At 39.5% G+C, this 26,025-nt stretch overlaps 1 protein-coding gene across 1 annotated transcript in view; it reads left to right on the top strand.

Moving 5' to 3' along the window:
- agbl4 (AGBL carboxypeptidase 4) overlaps window positions 1-26,025 on the top strand; it is a 923,746-nt gene that overhangs the window by 876,831 nt on the left and 20,890 nt on the right. The window contains exons 10-11 of the mRNA XM_062027925.1: window positions 2,497-2,649; window positions 12,157-12,319. Coding sequence (XP_061883909.1) covers window positions 2,497-2,649; window positions 12,157-12,319 — 316 coding nt within the window. The remainder of the gene's footprint in view (window positions 1-2,496; window positions 2,650-12,156; window positions 12,320-26,025) is intronic.

Below are 26,025 nucleotides of genomic sequence, written 5' to 3'. Positions count from 1 at the left end.
GTATAAGTGTCCACATAAGCGGCCATAAGACCCCAATTCAGTAGTGTACACAATTTTGGAAATTAGAGCTAAAAGGTGCTGTCCACGCATGTGGCCAACTAAGCCTTTAGAGGTTTTAATGTATTTTATGATTGTTTTATGAGGCCCAGGTTTTATCCGGCCTGCGAGATGAGTTTGCTAAGTATAAAAATTAGTAGAGATGTCCGATAATATCGGACTGCCGATATTATCGGCCGATAAATGCTTTAAAATGTAATATGGGAAATTATCGGTATCGGCTTCAGTGCCCCTCCCGAAAATCTCCCGGGGCAACCATTCTTCCGAATTTCTCTCGATTTCCACCCAGACAACAATATTGGGGGCGTGCCTGAAAAGACACATGAGAATACACACTGGAGAAACCTAACCCTAACCCCCTAACCCCCTAACCCTTTATTAAATATCTACAGGTATTCACACACACAAGTGAATGCAAGGCATACTTGGTCAACAGCCATACAGGTCACACCGAGGGTGTCCGTATAAACAACTTTAACACTGTTACAAATATGTGCCACACTGTGAACCCACACCAAACAAGAATGACAGACACATTTCGGGAGAACATCCGCACCGTAACACAACATAAACACAACAGAACAAATACCCAGAACCCCTTGCAGCACTAACTCTTCCGGGACGCTACAATATACACCCCCCACTGTATATTTCGGTATTGGTTGATATCGGAATCGGTAATTAAGAGTTGGACAATATCGGAATATCGGATATCGGCAAAAAAAGCCATTATCGGACATCTCTAAAAAAAAAACTGATTTTTTTTTTTTTTTTTATCAATACATGTCCCATGTTGTAATAATCATTTGCAACAGGTGCACAAGCTTTTGCAATAATTTTTAAAAAAAAAATTTTTTTTCAAAAAAAATAAAAATAAAAATGCTTAAAACTGGCTGTAGTCCATCGCCACTTAGACATTTGTTTACTGTTTTTTAATGCTTATTTTACGGATGTGGAGGGAGGTGTGGCCAGTGCACCTGCAGGAGCAAAGGTCACCGCCTCTGTCTATGGTGCTGAGGACGAGCACCATCGGATGGGCATACTTGCCAACCCTCCCGATTTTCCCGGGAGACTCCCAAATTTCAGTGCCCCTCCCGAAAATCTCCCGGGGAAACCATTCTCCCGAATTTCTCCCGATTTCCACTCGGACAACAATATTGGGGGCGTGCCTTAAAGGCACTGCCTTTAGCGTCCTCTCTCACCTGAAAAGGAGACTATTATATAGGTCTCCGTTATCCATAGGTTTATCTATAACCCATAAAGTGGGCAGGCACGGAGCTATTTCTCAGCGTGTGTTTATTCCAGCCGGCACGTTAATACACTGACACACAACATCCGGATTCCCATCATGCATTGCATCAAAACTACGGCAAGTAAGAATGTCCAAAAACATAACAGAGACGAAGCAGAAGAACGAAGAAGAGACATGGCGATTCATACCTACTATTGTTCTCTGTTGGAGTAATTTCACTTGATCAAACCTTTTCTAGCATTCCGCACGACAAAGTAATACAAGTACGTATGATTCGTGCTGATATCGTAACACATCGATAACAGTATCGTATCGGAAGTGGAATAAAGTTGTATCAAAATACACTTAATTATCTAACTTAGTTGTTTGCTAGCTTGTTAATAATATTTTTAGTTGTTGCGTAACGGCTGCATCTCTCCAGGTCACTGCCGTGTGTATGTGAGTGACAGGAAGAAAAGCTGGGTTTGCATATACAAACCTCTAGGTGAGAGATTGTCAGAATAATTGTATCTAAGTTATCACAAGACTTTGTGTTACGTTGAGTTCAGCTCGCCCTGCGAGAGGACAAGAGCTGTCTTTGATCCTACCAAGCAAAAGGCTTGTAAAACTCCACTGTGTAGGATGGGAAGCGACATGAATGTGGCGGTTTCTTTGATGTATTGTAATCCACAGGAAGATTTTGTCTTTACCCGAGATCTACAAAGCGGAGACCTCCCTCCAGGCACCTTTTCTTTGAGCTGTTTTGTAACCAAAGGCGATGGCTGTTTACGACCCCCCTCCCTTAGAAACAGCTGTTGCCATGCAATCAGGGAAAGTCCAAATAAAAGAGGAGGCATACAATCTTTCGTCAGGGCGTGGGACGACACTGTACCCTGTCAACACGTTTCTCCTCAATTGAGCTAAATTGAATTCTGTGTCTGTTTAATTCCTTGCTTCTTGTCTTGTTTAATAGATGTCATCAGTGTTTGAACCTGACAGAGATCATTTTTTCTCCACATTTTTTTCTGGGGATAAAACCTCACATTATAGTGGAGTGGAGGAGAAGAATGCAGATTTACCCTGTACAGTACACAACCTGGTATTTATCTGGTGTTTTTTTTGTTTTGTTTTTTAAAACAAATGTCGGCCATCTTCCCAAGAGCTTTGACAACCTTAAAGTCACGTCCGCTGTCGTGTTCCCCCACCAGAGCGCCAACTTGGAGTTCTACATCGACGTCCACGCCCACTCCACCATGCTGAACGGCTTCATGTACGGCAACGTTTTCGAGGACGAGGAGCGCGTCCAAAGGCAGGCCGTCTTCCCCCGACTGCTGTGCAACAACGCCGCCGACTTCTCCTTCGTGAGTATTTGTGCAAACGTCATGGAGAACATTGTTTACCAATAATATCAGAGCGACAATATGCATCCCGTAACAAAATGAAAATGTAATCATTCGTCTATTCATTTTTACAAGCCTTTTTATGTTGTAATGATGTACGTTAATAATTATAATTATTCAGGTTTTTTATATTGCAGTTCTTACATTCAAACCTCGGTTTTCATTCGTAATCCATTAGAAAAAGTTTTTTTTTAAATCCTAAAAATCCATAACAAAACACATTTTATGGAGATTATAGAGAATAATTAGTTTTACATGTATAAAACAATGTAAATTATTATTGAAAAATGATAAATGCACATTTAACACCACTTTTATTTTCAATGAAAACCAACATCTGAACATCTTCGATCGTTTTGTCAACAATATTAGCTTCCTTCTTCCTCCAATTTCATACTTTGCTTCTAACTCCAATTCAGAAGCGTTTCTCCTCTTCTTTATCAGAGTGCTGGCACTCGCAACTTTCTCTGGCCCCGTGGTGGATTATTTTGCTGACGTAATTGATAAAAAAAAAAAATTTTTAAGTACATAGCCACCATTGATTGATTGATTGAAACTTTTATTAGTAGATTGCACAGTACAGTCCATATTCCGTACAATTTACCACTAAATGGTAACACCAGAATACGTTTTTCAACTTGTTTAAGTCGGGTCCACGTAAATAACAAATAGGTTAGTGTTTTTCACACCTACCATTGATAGTTTCATTTTATCAAGCCTTTTCTAACATTCCGTAATACAAACTAATAAAAGTGTGTTTGATACGTGCTGATATCGTATCGGTATTGGCCAATACTTGTGTGTGACTACAATATCAATATTATGCTGGAGGTGGAAAAGATTGATCAGGACACTGCTAGTTGTAACTATTTTATTAATAACAATGGTTCTCACCATCACCTCAGAAAAAATATGGCTCTCCAAGTACCACCATAATGACCAACATTAAAATTCAAGAGCATACTAGGCCTAAGTATTCATTAAAAACTAATTAACCCTTGTGCAATGTTCATATTGTTGTTACTCAGCCAGCGTTTGTGGGTCTGATGGACCCGTTGCATTTTGTGGCTTTTAAGGCCTCACAATCAAACACTTTTATGTTAAAATACTGAACAGATGTTTACCTTATCCCAATAAACATCTGTTCAGTATTTTAACATAAAAGTGTTAAAATACTGAACAGATGTTTACCTTATCCCAATAAACATCTGTTCAGTATTTTAACATAAAAGTGTTTGATTGTGAGGCATTAAAAGCCACAAAATGCAACGGGTCCATCAGACCCACAAACGCTGGCTGAGTAACAACAATATGAACGTTGCACGGAAAATTTCTCTGCCAGTTTCTGCATCCCACAGGGATTCTTCTTTTATGTTTCTGCACCTGCGGTTCCCACACAAGGTTGCAACGTTGTTTGTCAACACTGTCTGCTCTCATTTTCTCGCACATTTTACCCCTCTGATGTTCTGTGTACCTACACTCTGTCCTCCTCCTGTCTCGGCCTGCCGTGTGTGTGTGTGGTACACAGAACATCAATTTCCACACTTCTATTAGCCCCGGGTCCAGTGGACCCGGACATCTTATATGTAATAGAAATGTGTACGGGGGGTGTATGGTGTGTGGTCATTAAATATGTATTCTGATATATGTTCTTCACAGAAAATGAGCCAAAGTCAGTGAGTCTCAGTTTGAAAAATTCATTAATTGTATCATTTTTCTTTTAATAAAAAATTAAAACGGGTCCCACAGACCCGAACACCACACAAGGGTTAAGGAGTGTATTTAATATTTTTGGCCACTGTGACATTACCCACAGTTTGAATAGTAGCACCGTGTTTAAATATAGGAAAATAAACATTTTTTTTTTTAATCAAGTGATTCTTTGGCGTACCACTCGATGGAGCCCGCCTACCACAGTTTGAGAAAGCCTGATTTATAACATTTTAAATAGAGATGTCCGATAATATCGGACTGCCGACATTATCGGCCGATAAATGCTTTAAAATGTAATATCGGAAATTATCGGTATCGGTTTCAAAAAGTAAAATGTATGACTTTTTAAAACGCCGCTGTACGGAGTGGTACACGGACGTAGGGAGAAGTACAGAGCAGTTGCGTCTTCCAGTCATACTTGCCAACTCTCCCAATTTTTCCCGGGAGACTCACGAATTTCAGTGCCCCTCCCGAAAATCTCCCGGGGCAACCATTCTCCCGAGTTTCTCCCGATTTCCCCCCAGACAACTATATTGGGGGCGTGCCTTAAAGGCACTGCCTTTGCGTGCCGGCCCAATCACATAATATCTACGGCTTTTCACACACACAAGTGAATGCAAGGCATACTTGGTCAACAGCCATACAGGTCACACTGAGGGTGGCCGTATAAACAACTTTAACACTGTTACAAATATGCGCCACACTGTGAACCCACACCAAACAAGAATGACAAACACATTTCGGGAGAACATCCGCACCGTAACACAACATAAACACAACAGAACAAATACCCAGAACCCCTTGCAGCACTAACTCTTCTGGGACGCTACAATATACACCCCCTGCTACCCCTTACAAACCCCCGCCCACCTCAACCTCCTCATGCTCTCTCAGGGAGAGCATGACGCAAATTCCAAGCTGCTGTTTTGAGGCATGTTAAAAAAAAATAATGCACTTTGTGACTTCAATAATAAATATGGCAGTGCCATGTTGGCACTTTTTTTTTCCATAACTTAAGTTGATTTATTTTGGAAAACCTTGTTGCATTGTTTAATGCATCCAGCGGGGCATCACAACAAAATTAGGCATAATAATGTGTTAATTCCACGGCTGTATATATCTGGATCGGTTGATATCGGAATCGGTAATTAAGAGTTGGACAATATCGGATACCGGCAAAAAAGCCATTATCGGACATCTCTAATTTGAACATTTCGAAAAGGAACAGTTCAGCCTCCATTAACGTTTCTAACGTACAGTATTGACACTGTGCTGTATATTACCTGTGGGAGGGGGTCCGTGCTGTGGGCCTTCTTGCCCATTCAGCACTTTACCCACAATGCACTGCTGCAGCAGCATAACACAATCATGGCAAAAGTCCCACCGGTGAGCGCCTTCAGTTTGCATTTTCAGCACAGCAGCTCAGCAGAATGACAGTTTGAAGGAACTTCTTTTTTTTTTTTTTTTTTTTTTTTTTTCCTTCTTTTCCCCAGACAACACATTTACATCTCCTAGTCAAGCTGACACCCTCAAATAGATGTTTTTTGTTTTTTTTACCCCGCTGTCGTCATTGTCATGACTTTGTGCGAGCGTCGTCCCGGTATCGCTATCACAATGTATTTCAATAATTTTGCAAGATTTTGTAATGATAAAAAAACATCATTGTTATCATTGTAGTATTGACTACTTGTACTTAGTATCATTACAGTGGTTTGTTTACATTCAGGAGCGCCACCTGGCTGTTGGAGGTTAGCTACTGTATCCTTCTCCAAATGTACTGAAATGAGCTGAAATTTTTGATTGAAAGAAACTGCAGTTCTAAATGTGTCCACTGGATGTCGCAATAGCTAATTCTTTGTATCTCCTAGACCAGGGGTCGGCAACCCAACATGTTGAAAGAGCCATATTGGACCAAAAATACTAAAAAATAATCTGTCTGGAGCCGCAAAAAGTTAAAAGGTTTTTTTAGATATGTGCATACTAGCTATAACTATTTGGCTGTTCTAGTTTTTATTTTTATTTATTTATTTATGATCTTTTATTTATTTATTTATTATTTATTTATTTATTTATTTTCGTTAATACACTGTAGCACTTTGAGATTGTTTACTCAATATAAAGTGCTTTATACAAATAAAATCTATTATTGTTATTATTGTTAAAAGCCTTATGTAAGTGTTATAATGAAGGCAACACATTAAGTTCGTGTCTCAGAGGGTTAGATAACTCCTGGAAATGACTGCCTTAAAACTGTCAAAGGTATTGATGTGTCCATCCATCCATTTTCTACCGCTTGTCCCTTTCGGGGTCGCGGGGGATGCTGGATCTATCAAAGCTGTGCCCAAGTTAAAGGAAAGGACAGGCTGTCTTCTATTAATGGATTTATTACAATCTTTGCAAGCTTGGTAATGTTTGCTGTGGTCTGGAACAACATGGTAACGCTTGCTGTGGTCTGGAACAACATGGTAACGTTTTTTGTAGTCTGGAACAACATGGTAACGTTTGCTGTGGTCTGGAACAACATGGTAACGCTTGCTGTGGTCTGGAACAACATGGTAACGTTTGTTGTAGTCTGGAACAACATGGTAACATTTGCTGTGGTCTGGAACAACATGGTAACATTTGCTGTGGTCTGGAACAACATGGTAACGTTTGCTGTAGTCTGGAACAACATGGTAACGTTTGCTGTGGTCTGGAACAACATGGTAACGTTTGCTGTGGTCTGGAACAACATGGTAACGTTTGCTGTGGTCTGGAACAACATGGTAACGTTTGCTGTAGTCTGGAACAACATGGTAACGTTTGCTGTAGTCTGGAACAACATGGTAATGCTTGCTGTGGTCTGGAACAACATGGTAATGTTTGCTGTAGTCTGGAACAACATTTTAACGTTTGCTGTGGTCTGGAACAACATGGTAACGTTTACTGTGGTCTGGAACAACATGGTAATGTTTGCTGTGGTCTGGAACAACATGGTAACGTTTGCTGTGGTGTGGAACAACATGGTAACGTTTGCTGTAGTCTGGAACAAAATGGTAACGTTTGCTGTAGTCTGGAACAACATGGTAACGTTTGCTGTGGTCTGGAACAACATATTAACATTTGCTGTAGTCTGGAACAACATGGTAACATTTGCTGTGGTCTGGAACAACATGGTAACGATTGCTGTGGTCTGGAAAAACATGGTAACGTTTGCTGTGGTCTGGAACAACATGGTAACGTTTGCCGTGGTCTGGAACAACATGGTAACGTTTGCCGTGGTCTGGAACAACATGGTAACGTTTGCTGTGGTCTGGAACAACATGGTAACGTTTGCCGTGGTCTGGAACAACATTGTAACGTTTGCTGTGGTCTGGAACAACATGGTAACGTTTGCTGTGGTGTGGAACAACATGGTAACGTTTGCTGTGGTCTGGAACGACATTGTAACGTTTGCTGTGGTCTGGAACGACATGGTAACGTTTGCTGTGGTCTGGAACGACATGGTAACGTTTGCTGTGGTCTGGAACGACATGGTAACGTTTGCTGTGGTCTGGAACAACATGGTAACGTTTGCTGTGGTCCGGAACAACATGGTAACGTTTGCTGTGGTCTGGAACAACATGGTAACGTTTGCTGGGGTCTGGAACAACATGGCCCCCAATCAGAAATGCAGCCAATATTACATGCAGAGAATGTGTCATGAGACATGAAAATATAAATTAAATACACAGAGGTCATAAGTAAAGGAAATTCAATGAACTCAAATATAGCCACAAACCAGGCATAATGATGCAATATGTACACACAGCTAGCCTAAATAGCATGTTAGCATGGATTATTAGCACTCCATGCTGTCAATGACATCAACAAAGCTCACCTTTGTGCATTCACACACAGCATAAAAGGTTTGGTGGACAAAATGAGACAAAGAAGGAGGGGCATAAAACACGTTTTTCTGTGGCAGCATCGGAGAAAGTTGTACATGTGAGTTCAAGGACAAAACAGTGCTGGCCAAATACATACATCAGTGAAGCATAAACATACCCATTAAACTGTGGTAGCTCTAGCAATTAGGAAGGTTTGTGTTATGTTTGTCCTCCTACAGAAACATTATTAAAACATCAAAAAAAAAAATTTCCTATTTTGGTGGCTTTTTGTCTTTTTTTTGGTATTTTCCTGTAGCAGTTCCATGTCTTCCTTTGAGGGATATTTCCCGCATCTACTTTGTTTTAGCAATCAAGAATATTTCAGTTGCTCTTTATCCTCCTTTGCGGGGACATTGTTGATTGTCATGTCATGTTCGGATGTACATCGTGGACGCCGTCTTTGCTCCACAGTAAGTCTTTGCTGTCGTCCAGCATTCTGTTTTTGTTTACTTTGTAGCCGGTTCAGTTTTAGTTTCGTTCTGCATAGCCTTCTCTAAGCTTCAATGCCTTTTCTTAGGGGCACTCACCTTTTGTTGATTTTTGGTTCAAGCATTTGACACCTTTTTACCTGTTTCCGACAACTACAAAGCAATTAGCTACCGGCTGCCACCTACTGATATGGAAGAGTATTACACGGTTACTCTGCCGAGCTCTAGACAGCACCGACACTCAACAACAACACATCATTTGCAGACTATAATTACTGGTTTGCAGAAAAACTGTTTTTAACCCAAATAGGTGAAATTAGATCACCAGACAATATCTTACGGCACACTAGCGTGCCGCGGCACAGTGGTTGAAAAACACTGTCCTAGACTTCAGAGGGGGCGGAGCTATGTGCCGTGTTAAGATAGAGGCAACGTACTTATGCTGCTTATTGGTAATAGAATTCAAAATGTGGATTATTACGTTCATGCCTTGATCGTCAAAGATGACGTCTGTAATGGGGACACATTTTATGGGCGCACATAAATATGCTTTATCCCCTTCTAACTTCCTGTGGAATTCATGAAATGAGTCCACATTCACAAGTTTTGTTGTAAATGATGCACAGAATAACACACAGGATGTTAGTACATCAGTTAAAGAAAATTTGTAAATTAAATGAATAACATCCTGTAATTACATTTTGATATTATTATTCATTTCATCTTCTGTTAGATTAAAAAATAACTGCCGGACTCAATTCCACCTATTTGACTGACGAACATTATCACATCATTTATTCAGGAAGTATGGATAACGACAAATGGAAATAGAATATTATTAACCGCAACATGTAAGTGTTCTATTTTAAACAAAAAAAAAAAAAACTATCTGAAGTTGGATGGTCCAAATAAGTGTTTGATGAGCATTCCTCAACTTTCTCAGTCTTTTTTGCCACTTGCGCCAGCTTTTTTTGAAACATGTTGCAGGCATCAAATCCCAAATGAGCTAATGTTTGCAAAAAAACACATTTTTCCAGTTCGAACGTTTAGTATTTTGTCTTTGCAGTCTATTCACAATTGAATATAGGTTGAAAGGGATTTGCAAATCATTGTGAATTATGTGAATTATATTTATATAGCGCTTTTCTCTAGTGACTCAAAGCACTTTTACATAGTGAAACCCAATATCTAAGTTACATTTAAACCAGTGTGGGCGGCACTGGGAGCAGGTGGGTAAAGTGTCTTGCCCAAGGACACAACAGAAGTGACTAGGATGGCGGAAGCGGGGATCGAACCTGGAACCCTAAAGTTGCTGGCATGGCCGCTCTACCAACCGAGCTATACCGCCCCTATATTGTATTCTGTTTTTATTTACCATTTACACCAGGGTTGTCCAAAGTGCGGCCCAGGGGGCCGTTTGCGGCCCGCAGCTAATTGTTTACCGGCCCGCCACACATTCTGCAAAAATTGCAAAATTGATAATATTGCAAAAATTTAAAAAAACATTCAAAAAAAGTGGAATGAGGTGACATCTAACAAGAAAAAGTTGCAATGTTGACACAAAGCTGCCATGCAGGCTGTTTTTTTTCTTTTGTCTTTATTGTTCTTTTTTTTTGCCATTGTTAAAAAAAAAAAAAAAAGACTAAAAATCTATGTTATAATGAATTATTACTTAAAAAATATCACTTCAAAATGTTTTATGTGGAAAAAATACTGCATATATTGTGGAGTAGCCATATAAAAACATCAAAGTTTTAATTGACAAAAGAGCATAAAACAAACAAAATAATAGTTCAAACGTAAAATCGACAGATATATCTGAAGTTGATCTCGTAACTTAAGTGTTAAAAGTAAAAAAAAACTAATAAAAATGTATCATTTTATGAGTGGGGGACCTTTTGGATCCCAAATATATTTAGTAGGATTTTATTTAACTTTTCTCTGTGATTACTCAAAAATATTAAAGAATTAAAATCAATGGTGTCCTGCATTATTGATCTTTTAAATGATAAATAAATTAAATAAGGCTCTAATTACTAAATACTGCGTATTTCAGTTTTCCTATAAAAAACAAAGTTGTCTTTGACGGAAAACCTTTTTTTTTTTACTTTATATTAACCTCAAGTTGATATAGAGATTTACTGTAAGCGTTAAATAAAAAATTATAATAATAATTTGACTTATTTTTAACAGTTTAATGACTGAGACCCTTTATAGTCCCTGGGAGCCCTAAAGGTTAAAAAACAAAAAAAATCCATATATTTTGTTAAGGTTTGAAAATGAAAAATATGAAAATGGCCCCCGCATGCTTAAATTTTTCCGTGTACGGCCCTCAGTGGAAAAAGTTTGGACACCCCTGATTTACACAACGTGACAACTTCACTGGTTTTGGGGTTTGTAAATTTGCCGCACCATTTTATAAGCCACAGGGCTCAAAGTGTAGGGGAAAAAAATAGCGGCTTATAGAGCCGGAATTTACGATCGTCAGTATTACGCTTGCCAATGGAGATGCTAGGTACTTGAACGCACCGCCCGCTCCTACCGCACCAACTTTGTCCTAACTTACTAACTACTCAGTGGCCTAGTGATTAGAGTGTCCGCCCTGAGATGGGTAGGTTGTGAGTTCAAACCCCGGCCGAGTCATACCAAAGACTATAAAAATGGGAGCCATTACCTCCCTGCTTGGCACTCAGCATCAAGGGTTGGAATTGGGGGTTAAATCACCAAAAATGATTCCTGGGCGCGGCCACCGCTGCTGCTCACTGCTCCCCTCACCTCCCAAGAGGTGATCAAGGGTGATGGGTCAAATGCAGAGAATAATTTCGCCACACCATGTGCGTGTGTGTGTGACAATCATTGGTACTTTAACTTTATTTACGATTTACACAACTTGCCAACTTCACTGGTTTTGGGGTTTGTAAATGTGCCGCACCGTTTTATAAGCCGCAGGGCTCAAAGTGTAGGAGGAAAAAATAGCGGCTTATAGAGCCGGGATTTACGATCGTCATTTTTAAACGCGCAGTATTACGCTCGCCAATGGAGATGCTTGGTACTTGAACGCACCGTCCGCTCCTCCCCTAACTTACTAACTACTCAGTGGCCTAGTGGTTAGAGTGTCCGCCCTGAGATCGGTAGGTTGTGAGTTCAAACCCCGGCCGAGTCATACCAAAGACTATAGAAATGGGAGCCATTACCTCCCTGCTTGGCACTCAGCATCAAGGGTTGGAATTGGGGGTTAAATCACCAAAAATTATTCCCGGGCGCGGCCACCGCTGCTGCTCACTGCTCCCCTCACCTCCCAGGGGGTGAACAAGGATGAGTCAAATGCAGAGGACACATTTCACCACACCTAGTGTGTGTGTGTGACTATCATTGGTACTTTAACTTTAACTTTAACTTTGTCTCTGGTCTCGTTCCAGTCCAACACGTCCTTCAACCGCGACGTGGTGAAGGCCGGCACCGGCAGACGATTCCTGGGCGGTCTCCTTGACGACACGTCGTACTGCTACACCCTGGAGGTGTCCTTCTACAGCTACATGACCCCCGCCAGCGCCGCGCCCGTGGCCTACACCGAGGAGACGTGTATCCTTCGCCCAAGCGACGACAACGCGCTTTTTGTGCGCGTTGATGTTTCCGCCCGATGACAGCGTACACGTGTCGGGTCGTGGAGGTCAGGTTGCTCTTTTGTCTCCGCCGCGCCGCGACACACAAGCGATGGCGGCGGCGGCTATTGATTCCGTTTACAAAGCGGGCGGGAGAAAAAGGCGCTTGTGTTTTCAGGTGAGGCTTTGATTGCGTTAAACAATGGAACAACAAGAGAAACCAGATCCCTGTCAGGTGCGATCGTTGAGCGTCCTAACGGATGGGAGGACGTTTTTTCCTTCAGCTGACCTTCTCCAGGCTGGAGTGCCCCCGAGGGCCGGCGGTGGCGGTGGGATTTTTGGGCGAGCGTGTGACAGAAGAGGCGGTTTTAGTGCGGCTTGATAAGAAACGTATTCAGATGATGGAAAGTGCTCCTTCCTGCACATCTCCTGCAGGTGGAGGATGAGGCGCTTGGATGTGGCGCTACTGCCCTCTAGTGGTGAGGCCGGACACTCCAGCTTCAACACAGAGGTGGTGGAGTAAATGTATCCCAAAATGTTGCCTTGGCAGTAATACACGCATCGATTATTTGACACTATTTATTGGACAATACGTTTGTTGTTGTGCTTGTAGTTAGAAATTATGTCCGAAATCGTACTTACGATGTCTAATATTGTCCCAAATTAATCATTCTCAGGACTCCTCGCGGGGATTTTTTATGTAGATATGTTTTTATTTTAATAAAATAAAATAAAATAATACATTTTAAAAAATAATATCAAAAAAACTATCTTATCAATAATTGTTTTAATTATTATTATTATTATATTTATACACTTGCAGCCCTTTGAGGCACCTTTGATTAAGGGCTATGTAAATAAACTTTCATTGATTGGTTGGTTGATAAATTAATTAAATAAGTTTATTATAAATACATATTTTATTTTATTATATTCATTTTGTTGTTAAATTTATCTTTTTTGATCATACTAATAATAATATTGATAATGAAATAATGATAATAAATATTTAAAATGAATAACCAATAAGATATGTTTTTTGATATTATTATTTTTAAATGTATAATTTTATTTTATTTTATTAAAATGAAAACATATCCACATAAAAAATTCCCTGAGAGGGAATTTTTAATGGAGATATGTTTTTATTTTAATAAAATAAAATACAACTATACATTTTAAAAAATAACATCAAAAAGCATATATTATCAATATTTTTTTTAATTATTATTATTATTATATTAATACACTTGCAGCCCTTCGAGGCACCTTTGATTAAGGGCTATGTAAAGAAGCATTCATTGATTGGTTGGTTGATAAATGAATTAAATATGTTTATTATAAATACATATTTTATTTTATTACATTCATTTTGGTGTTGAATGTATTATCTTTTTTGATCATACTAATAATAATATTGATAATGAAATAATTATTATTAAAAAAATTAAAATGAATAACCAATTAATTCCATATGATTTCCATCATTAATTATAACATAGATAATTAACTTTAATATTATTAAATCTTATTAAATGTAATTGATTATTAAAATAAAAATGATTAACAATACTAATATTCATACTAATTTTTTCATGTATTTTATGATGTAATTTATTAACTACACTAAATACATTATTGATGTATTATTGTTATCAAAAAGTATAACACATTTAATAATTAAAGTGACACAGCAAAATAATATTGTATTAAGAATTGATACTACGTTTGATTTACTTAATAAATGTAATAATAGTCACAATGATCATTATTATTATTACTATTAATTATAATTATGGAATTTATCAAATACGCAATTAATGACCGATGACTTAATATGTATTATCATTATTATTAATGATATCAAAAAGTATAATAAAAGTAATACATTTAATAATTAAAACAATCATTTTGAATAATGACAACTAATACCATTTAGTTTATTCAATAAATGTAATAATTATAATAATATAATTTTTCATTATTATGTAATTTAAAAAAATATATATATTATTAATTTGTCATAATAGAAACATTTTGTAGTTGGACAGCGCAGCATTCGACAGCAATATAGTATAATTGTAGTTAAACGTGTTAAAAATGAACATACAATAAAAATAAATATAATAAAATAAAATAAATACTATTTAATTAAATAAAATAAATAGTATTTTTTTGCTAGTTTATTAGCTAACATATATATTCATAAACAACTATACTTTACTACAGCACTAAGTACGGTTTATAAAGGGCAGTCTAGTACGAATGCAAATACTGGATTTTATTTAACTTTTATTGACAATGCAATAATATTTTGACGCGTTTTTTTCTTCTTTTAACGTGTCGAAAACACCTTAATGGGGGCCTATGTTTGCCATAAAGTCAGCGCACAAACACAAGTTCTACGGTTATCATCACAGTTAGGCTTTCGCGCTGCACGTTCTACGGTTATCATCACAGTTAGGCTTTCCCGCTGCACGTTCTATGGTTATCGTCACAGTTCGGCCCCGGTGCCGCTGGTGTGTTCTGTGTTTCTTCTGAAGGTCCGGCGGGGCAGCGGACAAGTCGTCCCCGGGTGGGTGGACTTGCTTGATCTTTTTTTGTTTGCCACTCAAGTGTGTGAGTTCATTTATGAAAAGGTGGGGGTGGCGGGGGTCACGGGCTGGCAGGGTCCCGCGTGGTGCAGGGCAGGCTGCACGGGGGGACCCGGTGTAGACCGGAGATTGGGGTCAGGCGGGTTGAAGGAACCAACCATGTCGCTTTTTACGCCCCGGCGGTCTGCTCGATGGAGCGTGCAAATCATCAACAGCGACCTTTAGCACCGCGGCCCCTCCCCCTTTCACACACACACACACACACACACTTTCCTCACCTGGCACACATGAGCACAATAATCTAATAAGTAACACATAGATAATAGCTGCACCACTCATACTTTCACCGTCCTTCTCCAAAAGTGGCCTCTTAACATTTTTCACAGTTAAAGACTTTTGTCACAGTTTGAAAGCGTGTGTGTGCGTGTGTGTGTGTGTGTGTGTGTGCGTGTGTGTGTGTGTGTGTGTGTGTGTGTGTGTGTGTGTGTGTGTGTGTGTGTGTGTGTGTGTGTGTGTGTGTGTGTGTGTGTGTGTGTGTGTGTGTGTGTGTGTGTGTTCCACTCATGTCCTCCGCTCTCCTCCAGTCTGTCCTTTCCTCTCATCTCATCACCCACAACATAACAGCTCATTATATCATCTAGTCAAGCTGAGAATCCTCTTCTCTCAAACAGCAGGGACAACCTCTATTCTGTCTGCCTTCTTTTTGTCCTCTAATCATACAACACCCGTGTGTGTGTGTGTGTGTGCGCGTGGGTGTGTGTGCGTGTGTGTCTTGGAAAAAAATTGTGATTGTGCATTGGTGTGCAGATCCATGTGTCAAAATGCAAATGGTCATTAATATTACTAGGGGACCAATAACTATCAGACAATTTCCGTTAAAATAAAGTGTTATTAAATTATTAGTGAGGCGTCGATCGTGAATGGCCGATGTGTCTCCATACACCGAGCTAGTGATTCCCGGGCGAGGCACCGCTGCTGCCCACTGCTCCCCTCACCTCCCAGGGGGTGAACAAGGGGATGGGTCAAATGCAGAGGACAAAGTTCACCACACCTAGTGTGTGTGTGTGACAATCATTGTTACTTTAACTTAACTTTAACTTTAACTTAGTAATCATCGCCTCCGTTACGGCAACAAAAAAAATATTTGTTAGTATCCGAAGGAGCATTATCAACTAGCATTATCACTGGAAGACAACAACTAAGAGCCAGCACGAGCAGCCATCCCTAAGCTAGCTTGAAACTACACAACAAGTAACATTATCACCGGAAGACAACGCTAAACATGTTACACAGTGAGTAAGAACAAGCACAACTAGCTTGAAACTACACAACAAGTAACATTATCACCGGAAGACAAGGCTAAACATGTAACACACTGAGTAAGAACAAGCAGAACAAGACATGCTAAACTAGCTTGAAACTACACAACAAGTAACATTATCACCGGAAGACAAGGCTAAACATGTTACACACTGAGTAAGAACAAGCACAACAAGATATGCTAAAATAGCTTGAAACTACACAACAAGTAACATTATCACCGGAAGACAAGGCTAAACATGTTACACACTGAGTAAGATCAAGCACAACCAGATATGCTAAACTAGCTTGAAACTACACAACAAGTAACATTATCACCGGAAGACAAGGCTAAACATGTTACACAATGAGTAAGAACAAGCACAACCAGACATGCTAAGCTAGCTTGAAACTACACAACAAGTAACATTATCACCGGAAGACAAGGCTAAACATGTAACACACTGAGTAAGAACAAGCACAACCAGATATGCTAAACTAGCTTGAAACTACACAACAAGTAACATTATCACCGGAAGAAGACGCTAAACATGTTACACAGTGAGTAAGAACAAGCACAACCAGACATGCTAAGCTAGCTTGAAACTACACAACAAGTAACATTATCATTGGAAGACAAGGCTAAACATGTTACACAGTGAGTAAGAACAAACACAACTATCTTGAAACTACACAACAAGTAACATTATCACCGGAAGACAACGCTAAACATGTTACACAGTGAGTAAGAACAAACACAACTAGTTTGAAACTAGAGATGTCCGATAATATCGGTCTGCCCATATTATCGGCCGATAAATGCGTTAAAATGTAGTATCGGAAATTATCGGTATCGTTTTTTTTATTATCAGCATCGGGGGTTTTTTTGGTTTTTTTTTATTAAATCCACATAAAAAACACAAGATACACTTACAATTAGTGCACCAACCCAAAAAACCTCCCTCCCCCATTTACACTCATTCACACAAAAGGGTTGTTTCTTTCTGTTATTAATATTCTGGTTCCTACATTATATATCAATATATATCAATACAGTCTGCAAGGGATACAGTCCGTAAGCACACATGATTGTGCGTGCTGCTGGTCCACTAATAGTACTAACCTTTAACATTTAATTTTACTCATTTTCATACATTACTAGTTTCTATGTAACTGTTTTTATATTGTTTTACTTTCTTTTTTATTCAAGAAAATGTTTTTAATTTATTTATCTTGTTTTATTAATTTTTAAAAAAAGGACCTTATCTTCACCATACCTGGTTGTCCAAATTAGGCATAATAATGTGTTAATTCCACGACTGTATATATCGGTTGATATCGGTATCGGTTGATATCGGTATCGGTAATTAAAGAGTTGGACAATATCGGCATATCGGATATCGGCAAAAAGCCATTATCGGACATCCCTACTTGAAACTACACAACAAGTAACATTATCACCGGAAGACAAGGCTAAACATGTTACACAGTGAGTAAGAACAAGCAGTGGCAGGCATGCAACGCTAGCTTGAAACTACACAAATAATATTATCACCGGGGGGGACGGCGTGATATATATAGAGATGTGTATTTACAACATGAATAATATATACATACTATGCAAATATAAAAACGCTCGTTGTGAAAAATGACCAGAAAAAGGTCATATTTATAATAAAAGTCGTAATTTTACTCAACGCAAGTCAAAGTTTTACAAGAAAAACTGAACATTTGTGCAATATTATGATAAAAGTTGGAATTTTACTCAATAACAGTCGCAATTTTACAAGAAAAACTGAACATGTGTGCAATATTATGACAAAAGTTGGAATTTTACTCAATAACAGTCGCAATTTTACAAGAAAAGCCCAACATTTTGGCAATTTTATGAAAAGAGTCGTAATTTTACTCGACAAAAGTCACAATTTTATAAGAAAACTTTAAAAATGTTGGCAATATTATAATAATAATCGGAATTTTACTTGGCAAAAATATGACATAAGTCATAATTTTACTCCAAAAATGTCACTGTTTTACAAGAACAACAAAAAAATGGCAATATTGTGATAAAAGTCAGAATTTGATATGACAAATGTTGCCATTTTGCATTAAAAAGGAATAATTTTATGAGGAAAATATTGCAATATTACAGAAACAGAAAGAATATGAGAAATTGTTCCCAATTTTTATATAAGAAAAAAGTCGACACATTGTGAGAAAAAGACTGCTTTTATTTTTTGTTTGTAATTGGTTTTTAATCTTCATTATTTACTTCAAGTTATCACAGTATGTCTCTATATACATATTTATTTATTCATGTTGGCCAAAAGAGGCACATTTCAATATCTTACACACACACTTGTTATTTCATATGTTGACCAGAGGGGGAGCACTTTTAAAACCGTCAATTTCAAAAATCCCTCCTTTTTAGGACCACCCCTAATTTTTATATTATTCACCACCAGGGGGTGCAAATGAGACATTCTCTGTTAGATGCAATGGTTTTCTGTATTGGGACCATGATTTACGTCATCACTTGTTCACACCTCCTCATATGGAAGCTACTTTTCCTTGTTGGTGTCTCAAGAAGGGTGGAAATACAAGAACACACACACACACACTTATTTTTGTATTTCTTACCTTCTTGAGACCTCCGAAAAATGCTTACCTTTTTAGGATCACCCTTTTCTAGATATATAAAGATTTGTATTTACAACAGTAATAATATATACATACTATGCAAATATGAAAACGCTTGTTGTGAAAAATGACTTGGAATTTCACCAGAAAAAGGTCATATTTATAATAAAAGTCGTAATTTTACTCAACGCAAGTCAAAGTTTTACAAGAAAAACTGAACATGTGTGCAATATTATGATAAAAGTTGGAATTTTACTCAATAACAGTCGCAATTTTACAAGAAAAGCCCAACATTTTGGCAATTTTATGAAAAGAGTCGTAATTTTACTCGACAAAAGTCACAATTTTATAAGAAAACTTTAAAAATGTTGGCAATATTATAATAATAATCGGAATTTTACTTGGCAAAAATATGACATAAGTCATAATTTTACTCCAAAATTGTCACTGTTTTACAAGAACAACAAAAAAATGGCAATATTGTGATAAAAGTCAGAATATGATATGACAAATGTTGCCATTTTGCATTAAAAAGAAATAATTTTATGAGGAAAATATTGCAATATTACAGAAACAGAAAGAATATGAGAAATTGTTCCCAATTTTTATATAGAAAAAAGTCGACACATTGTGAGAAAAAGACTGTTTTTATTTTTTGTTTGTAATTGGTTTTTAATCTTCATTATTTACTTCAAGTTATCACAGTATGTCTCTATATACATATTTATTTATTCATGTTGGCCAAAGGAGGCACATTTCAATGTATTACACACACACTTGTTATTTCATATGTTGACCAGAGGGGGAGCACTTTTAAAAGCGTCAATTTGAAAAATCCCTCCTTTTTAGGACCACCCCTAATTTTGATATTATTCACCACCAGGGGGTGCAAATGAGACATTCTCTGTTAGATACAATGGTTTTCTGTATTGGGACCATGATTTATGTCATCACTTGTTCACACCTCCTCATATGGAAGCTACTTTTCCTTGTTGATGTCTCAAGAAGGGTAGAAATACAAGAACACACACACACACACTTATTTTTGTATTTATTACCTTCTTGAGACCTCCGAAAAATGCTTACCTTTTTAGGACCACCCTTTTCTAGATATATAAAGATTTGTATTTACAACAGTAATAATATATACATACTATGCTAATATGAAAACGCTTGTTGTGAAAAATGACTTGGAATTTCACAATAAAAAGGTCATATTTATAATAAAAGTCGTAATTTTACTCAACGCAAGTCAAAGTTTTACAAGAAAAACTGAACATGTGTGAAACATTATGATACAAGTTGGAATTTTACTCAGTAGCAGTCGCAATTTTACAAGGAAACCTTAACATTTTGGCAATTTTATGAAGAGTCGAAATTTTACTCGACAAAAGTCACAATTTTATTTAAAAAACTTTAAAAATCTTGGCAATATAATAATAATCGGAATTTTACTTGGCAAAAATATGACAAAAGTCGTCATTTTACTCCAAAAATGTCACTGTTTTACAAGAACAACAAAAAAAATGGCAATATTGTGATAAAAGTCCATCCATCCATCTTCAACCGCTTATCCGGAATCGGGTAAAAAAGATTGCGATTATCACCATTAATTATGAGTTAGCTGTGGTCAAAATGTCATAATCACAATGAAATATTTCAATTGTTTGACATCACTAGTACATAAAAGTGATAAAAGTCATAATTTGATATGACAAATGTTGCCATTTTGCATTAAAAAGGAATAATTTTACATAAAAAAGTAATCATTTTATGAGGAAAATATTGCAATATTACAGAAACAGAAAGAATATGAGAAATTGTTCCCAATGTTTATATAAGAAAAAAGTCAACACATTGTGAGAAAAATTGTTTGTAATTGTTTTTTAATCGTCATTATTTACTTCAAGTTATGACAGTATGTCTCTATATACATATTTATTTATTCATGTTGGCCAAAGGAGGCACATTTCAATGTTACACACACTTGTTATTTCATATGTTGACCAGAGGGGGAGCACTTTTAAAAGCGTCAATTTGAAAAATCCCTCCTGTTTAGGACCACCCCTAATTTTGATAATATTCACCACCAGGGGGTGCAAATGAGACATTCTCTGTTAGATGCAATGGTTTTCCGTATTGGGACCATGATTTACGTCATTACTTGTTCACACCTCCTCATATGGAAGCTACTTTTCCTTGTTGATGTCTCAAGAAGGGTGGAAATACAAGAACACGCACACACGCGCACACACACACACACACACACACACACACACATTGTCAGCTGACAGTCAGACGTGCTACACAACAGTGGGAGGCCATGAAATAGCGAGGCTGCCACAGGAATGCACTATGCATCACTGCACCTGACACCCAGTGGAGGGGCTGTGACAGGTATGCAAATGATTTAGCTCGGAGGCAAATATGCTTCACTTCCACACATCACACACATCATCTCACACACACACACACACACACACACACACACACACACACACACACACTAGTGCATCAGACGCACACAGCTGATTGCACTTGTATTATAGCCCGGGCGAGGGATGGGATGGTGGAAAAGATGCGGAAAAAGGTGCAAATGCGACGACGACAAGGAGGAAGGGGGTGGGGGGGTGGGGGGGGGGGAGTCTAAGGGAAAGTTTGCAAGACCAAGGTGAGAGTAAAAAAAGAGAGGAGTCGGTGAGGCGGAACAAAACAGCAACAATGGAGCCAACGCAGGGCAGCACGGTGGCACAGGGGTTGGCGCATGTGCCTCACAATACGAAGGTCCTGGGTAGTCCTGAGTTCAATCCCGGGCTCGGGATCTTTCTTTGTGGCGTTTGCATGTTCTCCCCGTGACTGCATGCGTTCCTTTTGGGTACTCCGGCTTCCTCCCACATCCAAAGACATGCACCTGGGGATTGGCTCCTCCCACCTCCAAAGACATGCACCTGGGGATAGGCTCCTTCCACCTCAAAGACATGCACCTGGGGATAGGCTCCTTCCACCTCCAAAGACATGCACCTGGGGATAGGCTCCTTCCACATCCAAAGACATGCACCTGGGGATTGGCTCCTCCCACCTCCAAAGACATGCACCTGGGGATAGGCTCCTTCCACATCCAAAGACATGCACCTGGGGATTGGCTCCTCCCACCTCCAAAGACATGCACCTGGGGATTGGCTCCTCCCACCTCCAAAGACATGCACCTGGGGATAGGCTCCTTCCACCTCCAAAGACATGCACCTGGGGATAGGCTCCTCCCACCTCCAAAGACATGCATCTGGGGATTGGCTCCTCCCACCTCCAAAGACATGCATCTGGGGATTGGCTCCTCCCACCTCCAAAGACATGCACCTGGGGATTGGCTCCTCCCACCTCCAAAGACATGCACCTGGGGATAGGCTCCTCCCACCTCTAAAGACATGCACCTGGGGATAGGCTCCTCCCACCTCCAAAGACATGCACCTGGGGATAGGCTCCTCCCACCTCCAAAGACATGCACCTGGGGATAGGCTCCTTCCACATCCAAAGACATGCACCTGGGGATTGGCTCCTCCCACCTCCAAAGACATGCACCTGGGGATTGGCTCCTCCCACCTCCAAAGACATGCACCTGGGATAGGCTCCTTCCACCTCCAAAGACATGCACCTGGGGATAGGCTCCTCCCACCTCCAAAGACATGCATCTGGGGATTGGCTCCTCCCACCTCCAAAGACATGCATCTGGGGATTGGCTCCTCCCACCTCCAAAGACATGCACCTGGGGATTGGCTCCTCCCACCTCCAAAGACATGCACCTGGGGATAGGCTCCTCCCACCTCTAAAGACATGCACCTGGGGATAGGCTCCTCCCACCTCCAAAGACATGCACCTGGGGATTGGCTCCTCCCACCTCCAAAGACATGCACCTGGGGATTGGCTCCTCCCACCTACAAAGACATGCATCTGGGGATTGGCTCCTCCCACCTCCAAAGACATGCACCTGGGGATAGGCTCCTCCCACCTCCAAAGACATGCACCTGGGGATAGGCTCCTCCAACCTCCAAAGACATGCACCTGGGGATAGGCTCCTTCCATCTCCAAAGACATGCACCTGGGGATAGGCTCCTCCCACCTCCAAAAACATGTACCTGGGGATAGGCTCCTCCCACCTTTAAAGACATGCACCTGGGGATAGGCTCCTCCCACCTTTAAAGACATGCACCTGGGGATAGGCTCCTCCCACCTCCAAAGACATGCACCTGGGGATAGGCTCCTTCCATCTCCAAAGACATGCACCTGGGGATAAGCTCCTCCCACCTCCAAAGACATGCACCTGGGGATAGGCTCCTCCCACCTCCAAAAACATGTACCTGGGGATAGGCTCCTCCCACCTTTAAAGACATGCACCTGGGGATAGGCTCCTCCCACCTTTAAAGACATGCACCTGGGGATAGGCTCCTCCCACCTCCAAAGACATGCACCTGGGGATAGGCTCCTTCCATCTCCAAAGACATGCACCTGGGGATAGGCTCCTCCCACCTCCAAAGACATGCACCTGGGGATAGGCTCCTCCCACCTCCAAAGACATGCACCTGGGGATAGGCTCTTCCCACCTCCAAAGACATGCACCTGGGGATAGGCTCTTTCCACCTCTAAAGACATGCACCTGGGGATAGGCTCCTTCCACCTCCAAAGACATGCACCTGGGCATAGGCTCTTTCCACCTCTAAAGACATGCACCTGGGGATAGGCTCCTCACACCTCCAAAGACATGCACCTGGGGATAGGCTCCTCCCACCTCCAAAAACATGTACCTGGGGATAGGCTCCTCCCACCTTTAAAGACATGCACCTGGGGATAGGCTCCTCCCACCTCTAAAGACATGCACCTGGGGATAGGCTCCTCCCACCTCCAAAGACATGTACCTGGGGATAGGCTCCTCCCACCTTTAAAGACATGCACCTGGGGATAGGCTCCTCTCACCTCCAAAGACATGCACCTGGGGATAGGCTCCTCCCACCTCCAAAGACATGCACCTGGGGATAGGCTCCTCCCACCTCCAAAGACATGCACCTGGGGATAGGCTCCTCCCACCTCCAAAGACATGCACCTGGGGATAGGCTCCTCCCACCTCCAAAGACACGCACCTGGGGATAGGCCCCTCCCACCTCCAAAGACACGCACCTGGGGATAGGTTGATTGGCAACACTAAATGGTCCCTAGTGTGTGAATGTTGTCTGTCTATCTGTGCTGGCCCTGCGATGAGGTGGCGACTTGTCCAGGGTGTACCCCGCCTTCCGCCCGAATGCAGTTGAGATAGGCTCTGCGCTTTTGCATGATATTTTAGTGATTAGTGTTGTCCTGATACCAATATTATGTCGATACTTTTCGGTACTTTTCGATACTTTTCTAAATAACGGGGACCCGAAAAAAATTGCATTATTGGTTTTATTTTAACAAAAAATCTTAGGGTGTGGCGGACTGGTACTTTTCAGAGGCGGTATGGTACCGAATATGATTCATTAGTATCGCGGTACTAAATACCCGTATACCGTACAACCCTACTAGTTACTATGGTAATCTACGTCACAGCAGGTCAGACGAGGCGCCAAGCAGTGTGGGTGGAGAGTGTTTCCAGAGAAACCAGGAGATTTTTACAAGACAGTTCTAAAGCTTAGTGGTATATCAATCAATCAATCAATCAGATATATCAGATTGTAGGTGTTTTTTGTTTTTTTACCCCTCGCGTTCATATTTCGCTGTGTTTGTTGCATTTTTTTTTGCATTTGGCTTGATTGTAAAATTCCCCTTTTTTTTTTTTCTTTTTTTTTAATTTATTAATTTTATTTATTTATTTATTTATTTTATTTGTCCTTACTAGTCCATTTTCTACCGTCTCCTAGCCACTCAGGCAAATCAGATGGTCTAAAAATGCATTTTACCATCGATAACGTGACATGCAGCAAGTGCGCTCTTTAAGTCAATTAGCGCGTGAGGAATATATATGTATGAATACATTTTATATATATATATATATATATATATATACATATATATATATATATATATACACACTACCGTTCAAAAGTTTGGGGTCACATTGAAATGTCCTTATTTTTGAAGGATAAGCACTGTACTTTTCAATGAAGATAACTTTAAACTAGTCTTAACTTTAAAGAAATACACTCTATACATTGCTAATGTGGTAAATGACTATTCTAGCTGCAAATGTCTGGTTTTTGGTGCAATATCTACATAGGTGTATAGAGGCCCATTTCCAGCAACTATCACTCCAGTGTTCTAATGGTACAATGTGTTTGCTCATTGGCTCAGAAGGCTAATTGATGATTAGAAAACCCTTGTGCAATCATGTTCACACATCTGAAAACAGTTTAGCTCGTTACAGAAGCTACAAAACTGACCTTCCTTTGAGCAGATTGAGTTTCTGGAGCATCACATTTGTGGGGTCAATAAACGCTCAAAATGGCCAGAAAAAGAGAACTTTCATCTGAAACTCGACAGTCTATTCTTGTTCTTAGAAATGAAGGCTATTCCACAAAATTTTTTAGGTGACCCAAACTTTTGAACGGTATGTATACACATACATATATACATATATATATATATATACATGGACAAATACATATACATAGACATATACATATATACACACACATACTGTATATACACATTTACATATACATATATATATACACACACACACACATTTACATATAATATATATATATATATATATATATATATATATATATATATATATATATATATATATATATATATATATATATATATATATATATATATATATATATATAGCGCGGCCCCCAGCCAAATTGTTTTACCCCAATGCGGCCCCGGAGTCAAAAAGTTTGGTACCCCTGCCATAGATCATTCATTTGTGGGCCGCATCTGGCCCCGTGGACCTTGACTTTGACACATAGTAGGGGTGTGGGGAAAAATCGATTTGAATTCGAATCGCGATTCTCACGTTGCGCGATTCAGAATCAAGTCTCTTGTTTTTTTTAATTGATTTTTTTAAATTTATTAAAAAATATATATATATTTTTATTTATTTATTTATTTATTTTTTTTATTAATCAATCCAACAAAACAATACACAGCAATACCATAACAATGCAATCCAATTCCA

The sequence above is a fragment of the Entelurus aequoreus genome, linkage group LG19 (genome assembly GCF_033978785.1).
Source record: "Entelurus aequoreus isolate RoL-2023_Sb linkage group LG19, RoL_Eaeq_v1.1, whole genome shotgun sequence".
NCBI lineage: Eukaryota > Metazoa > Chordata > Actinopteri > Syngnathiformes > Syngnathidae > Entelurus > Entelurus aequoreus.
Note: the sequence above shows the minus strand (reverse complement) of the source record. Positions and strands in the feature narration are given on the sequence as shown.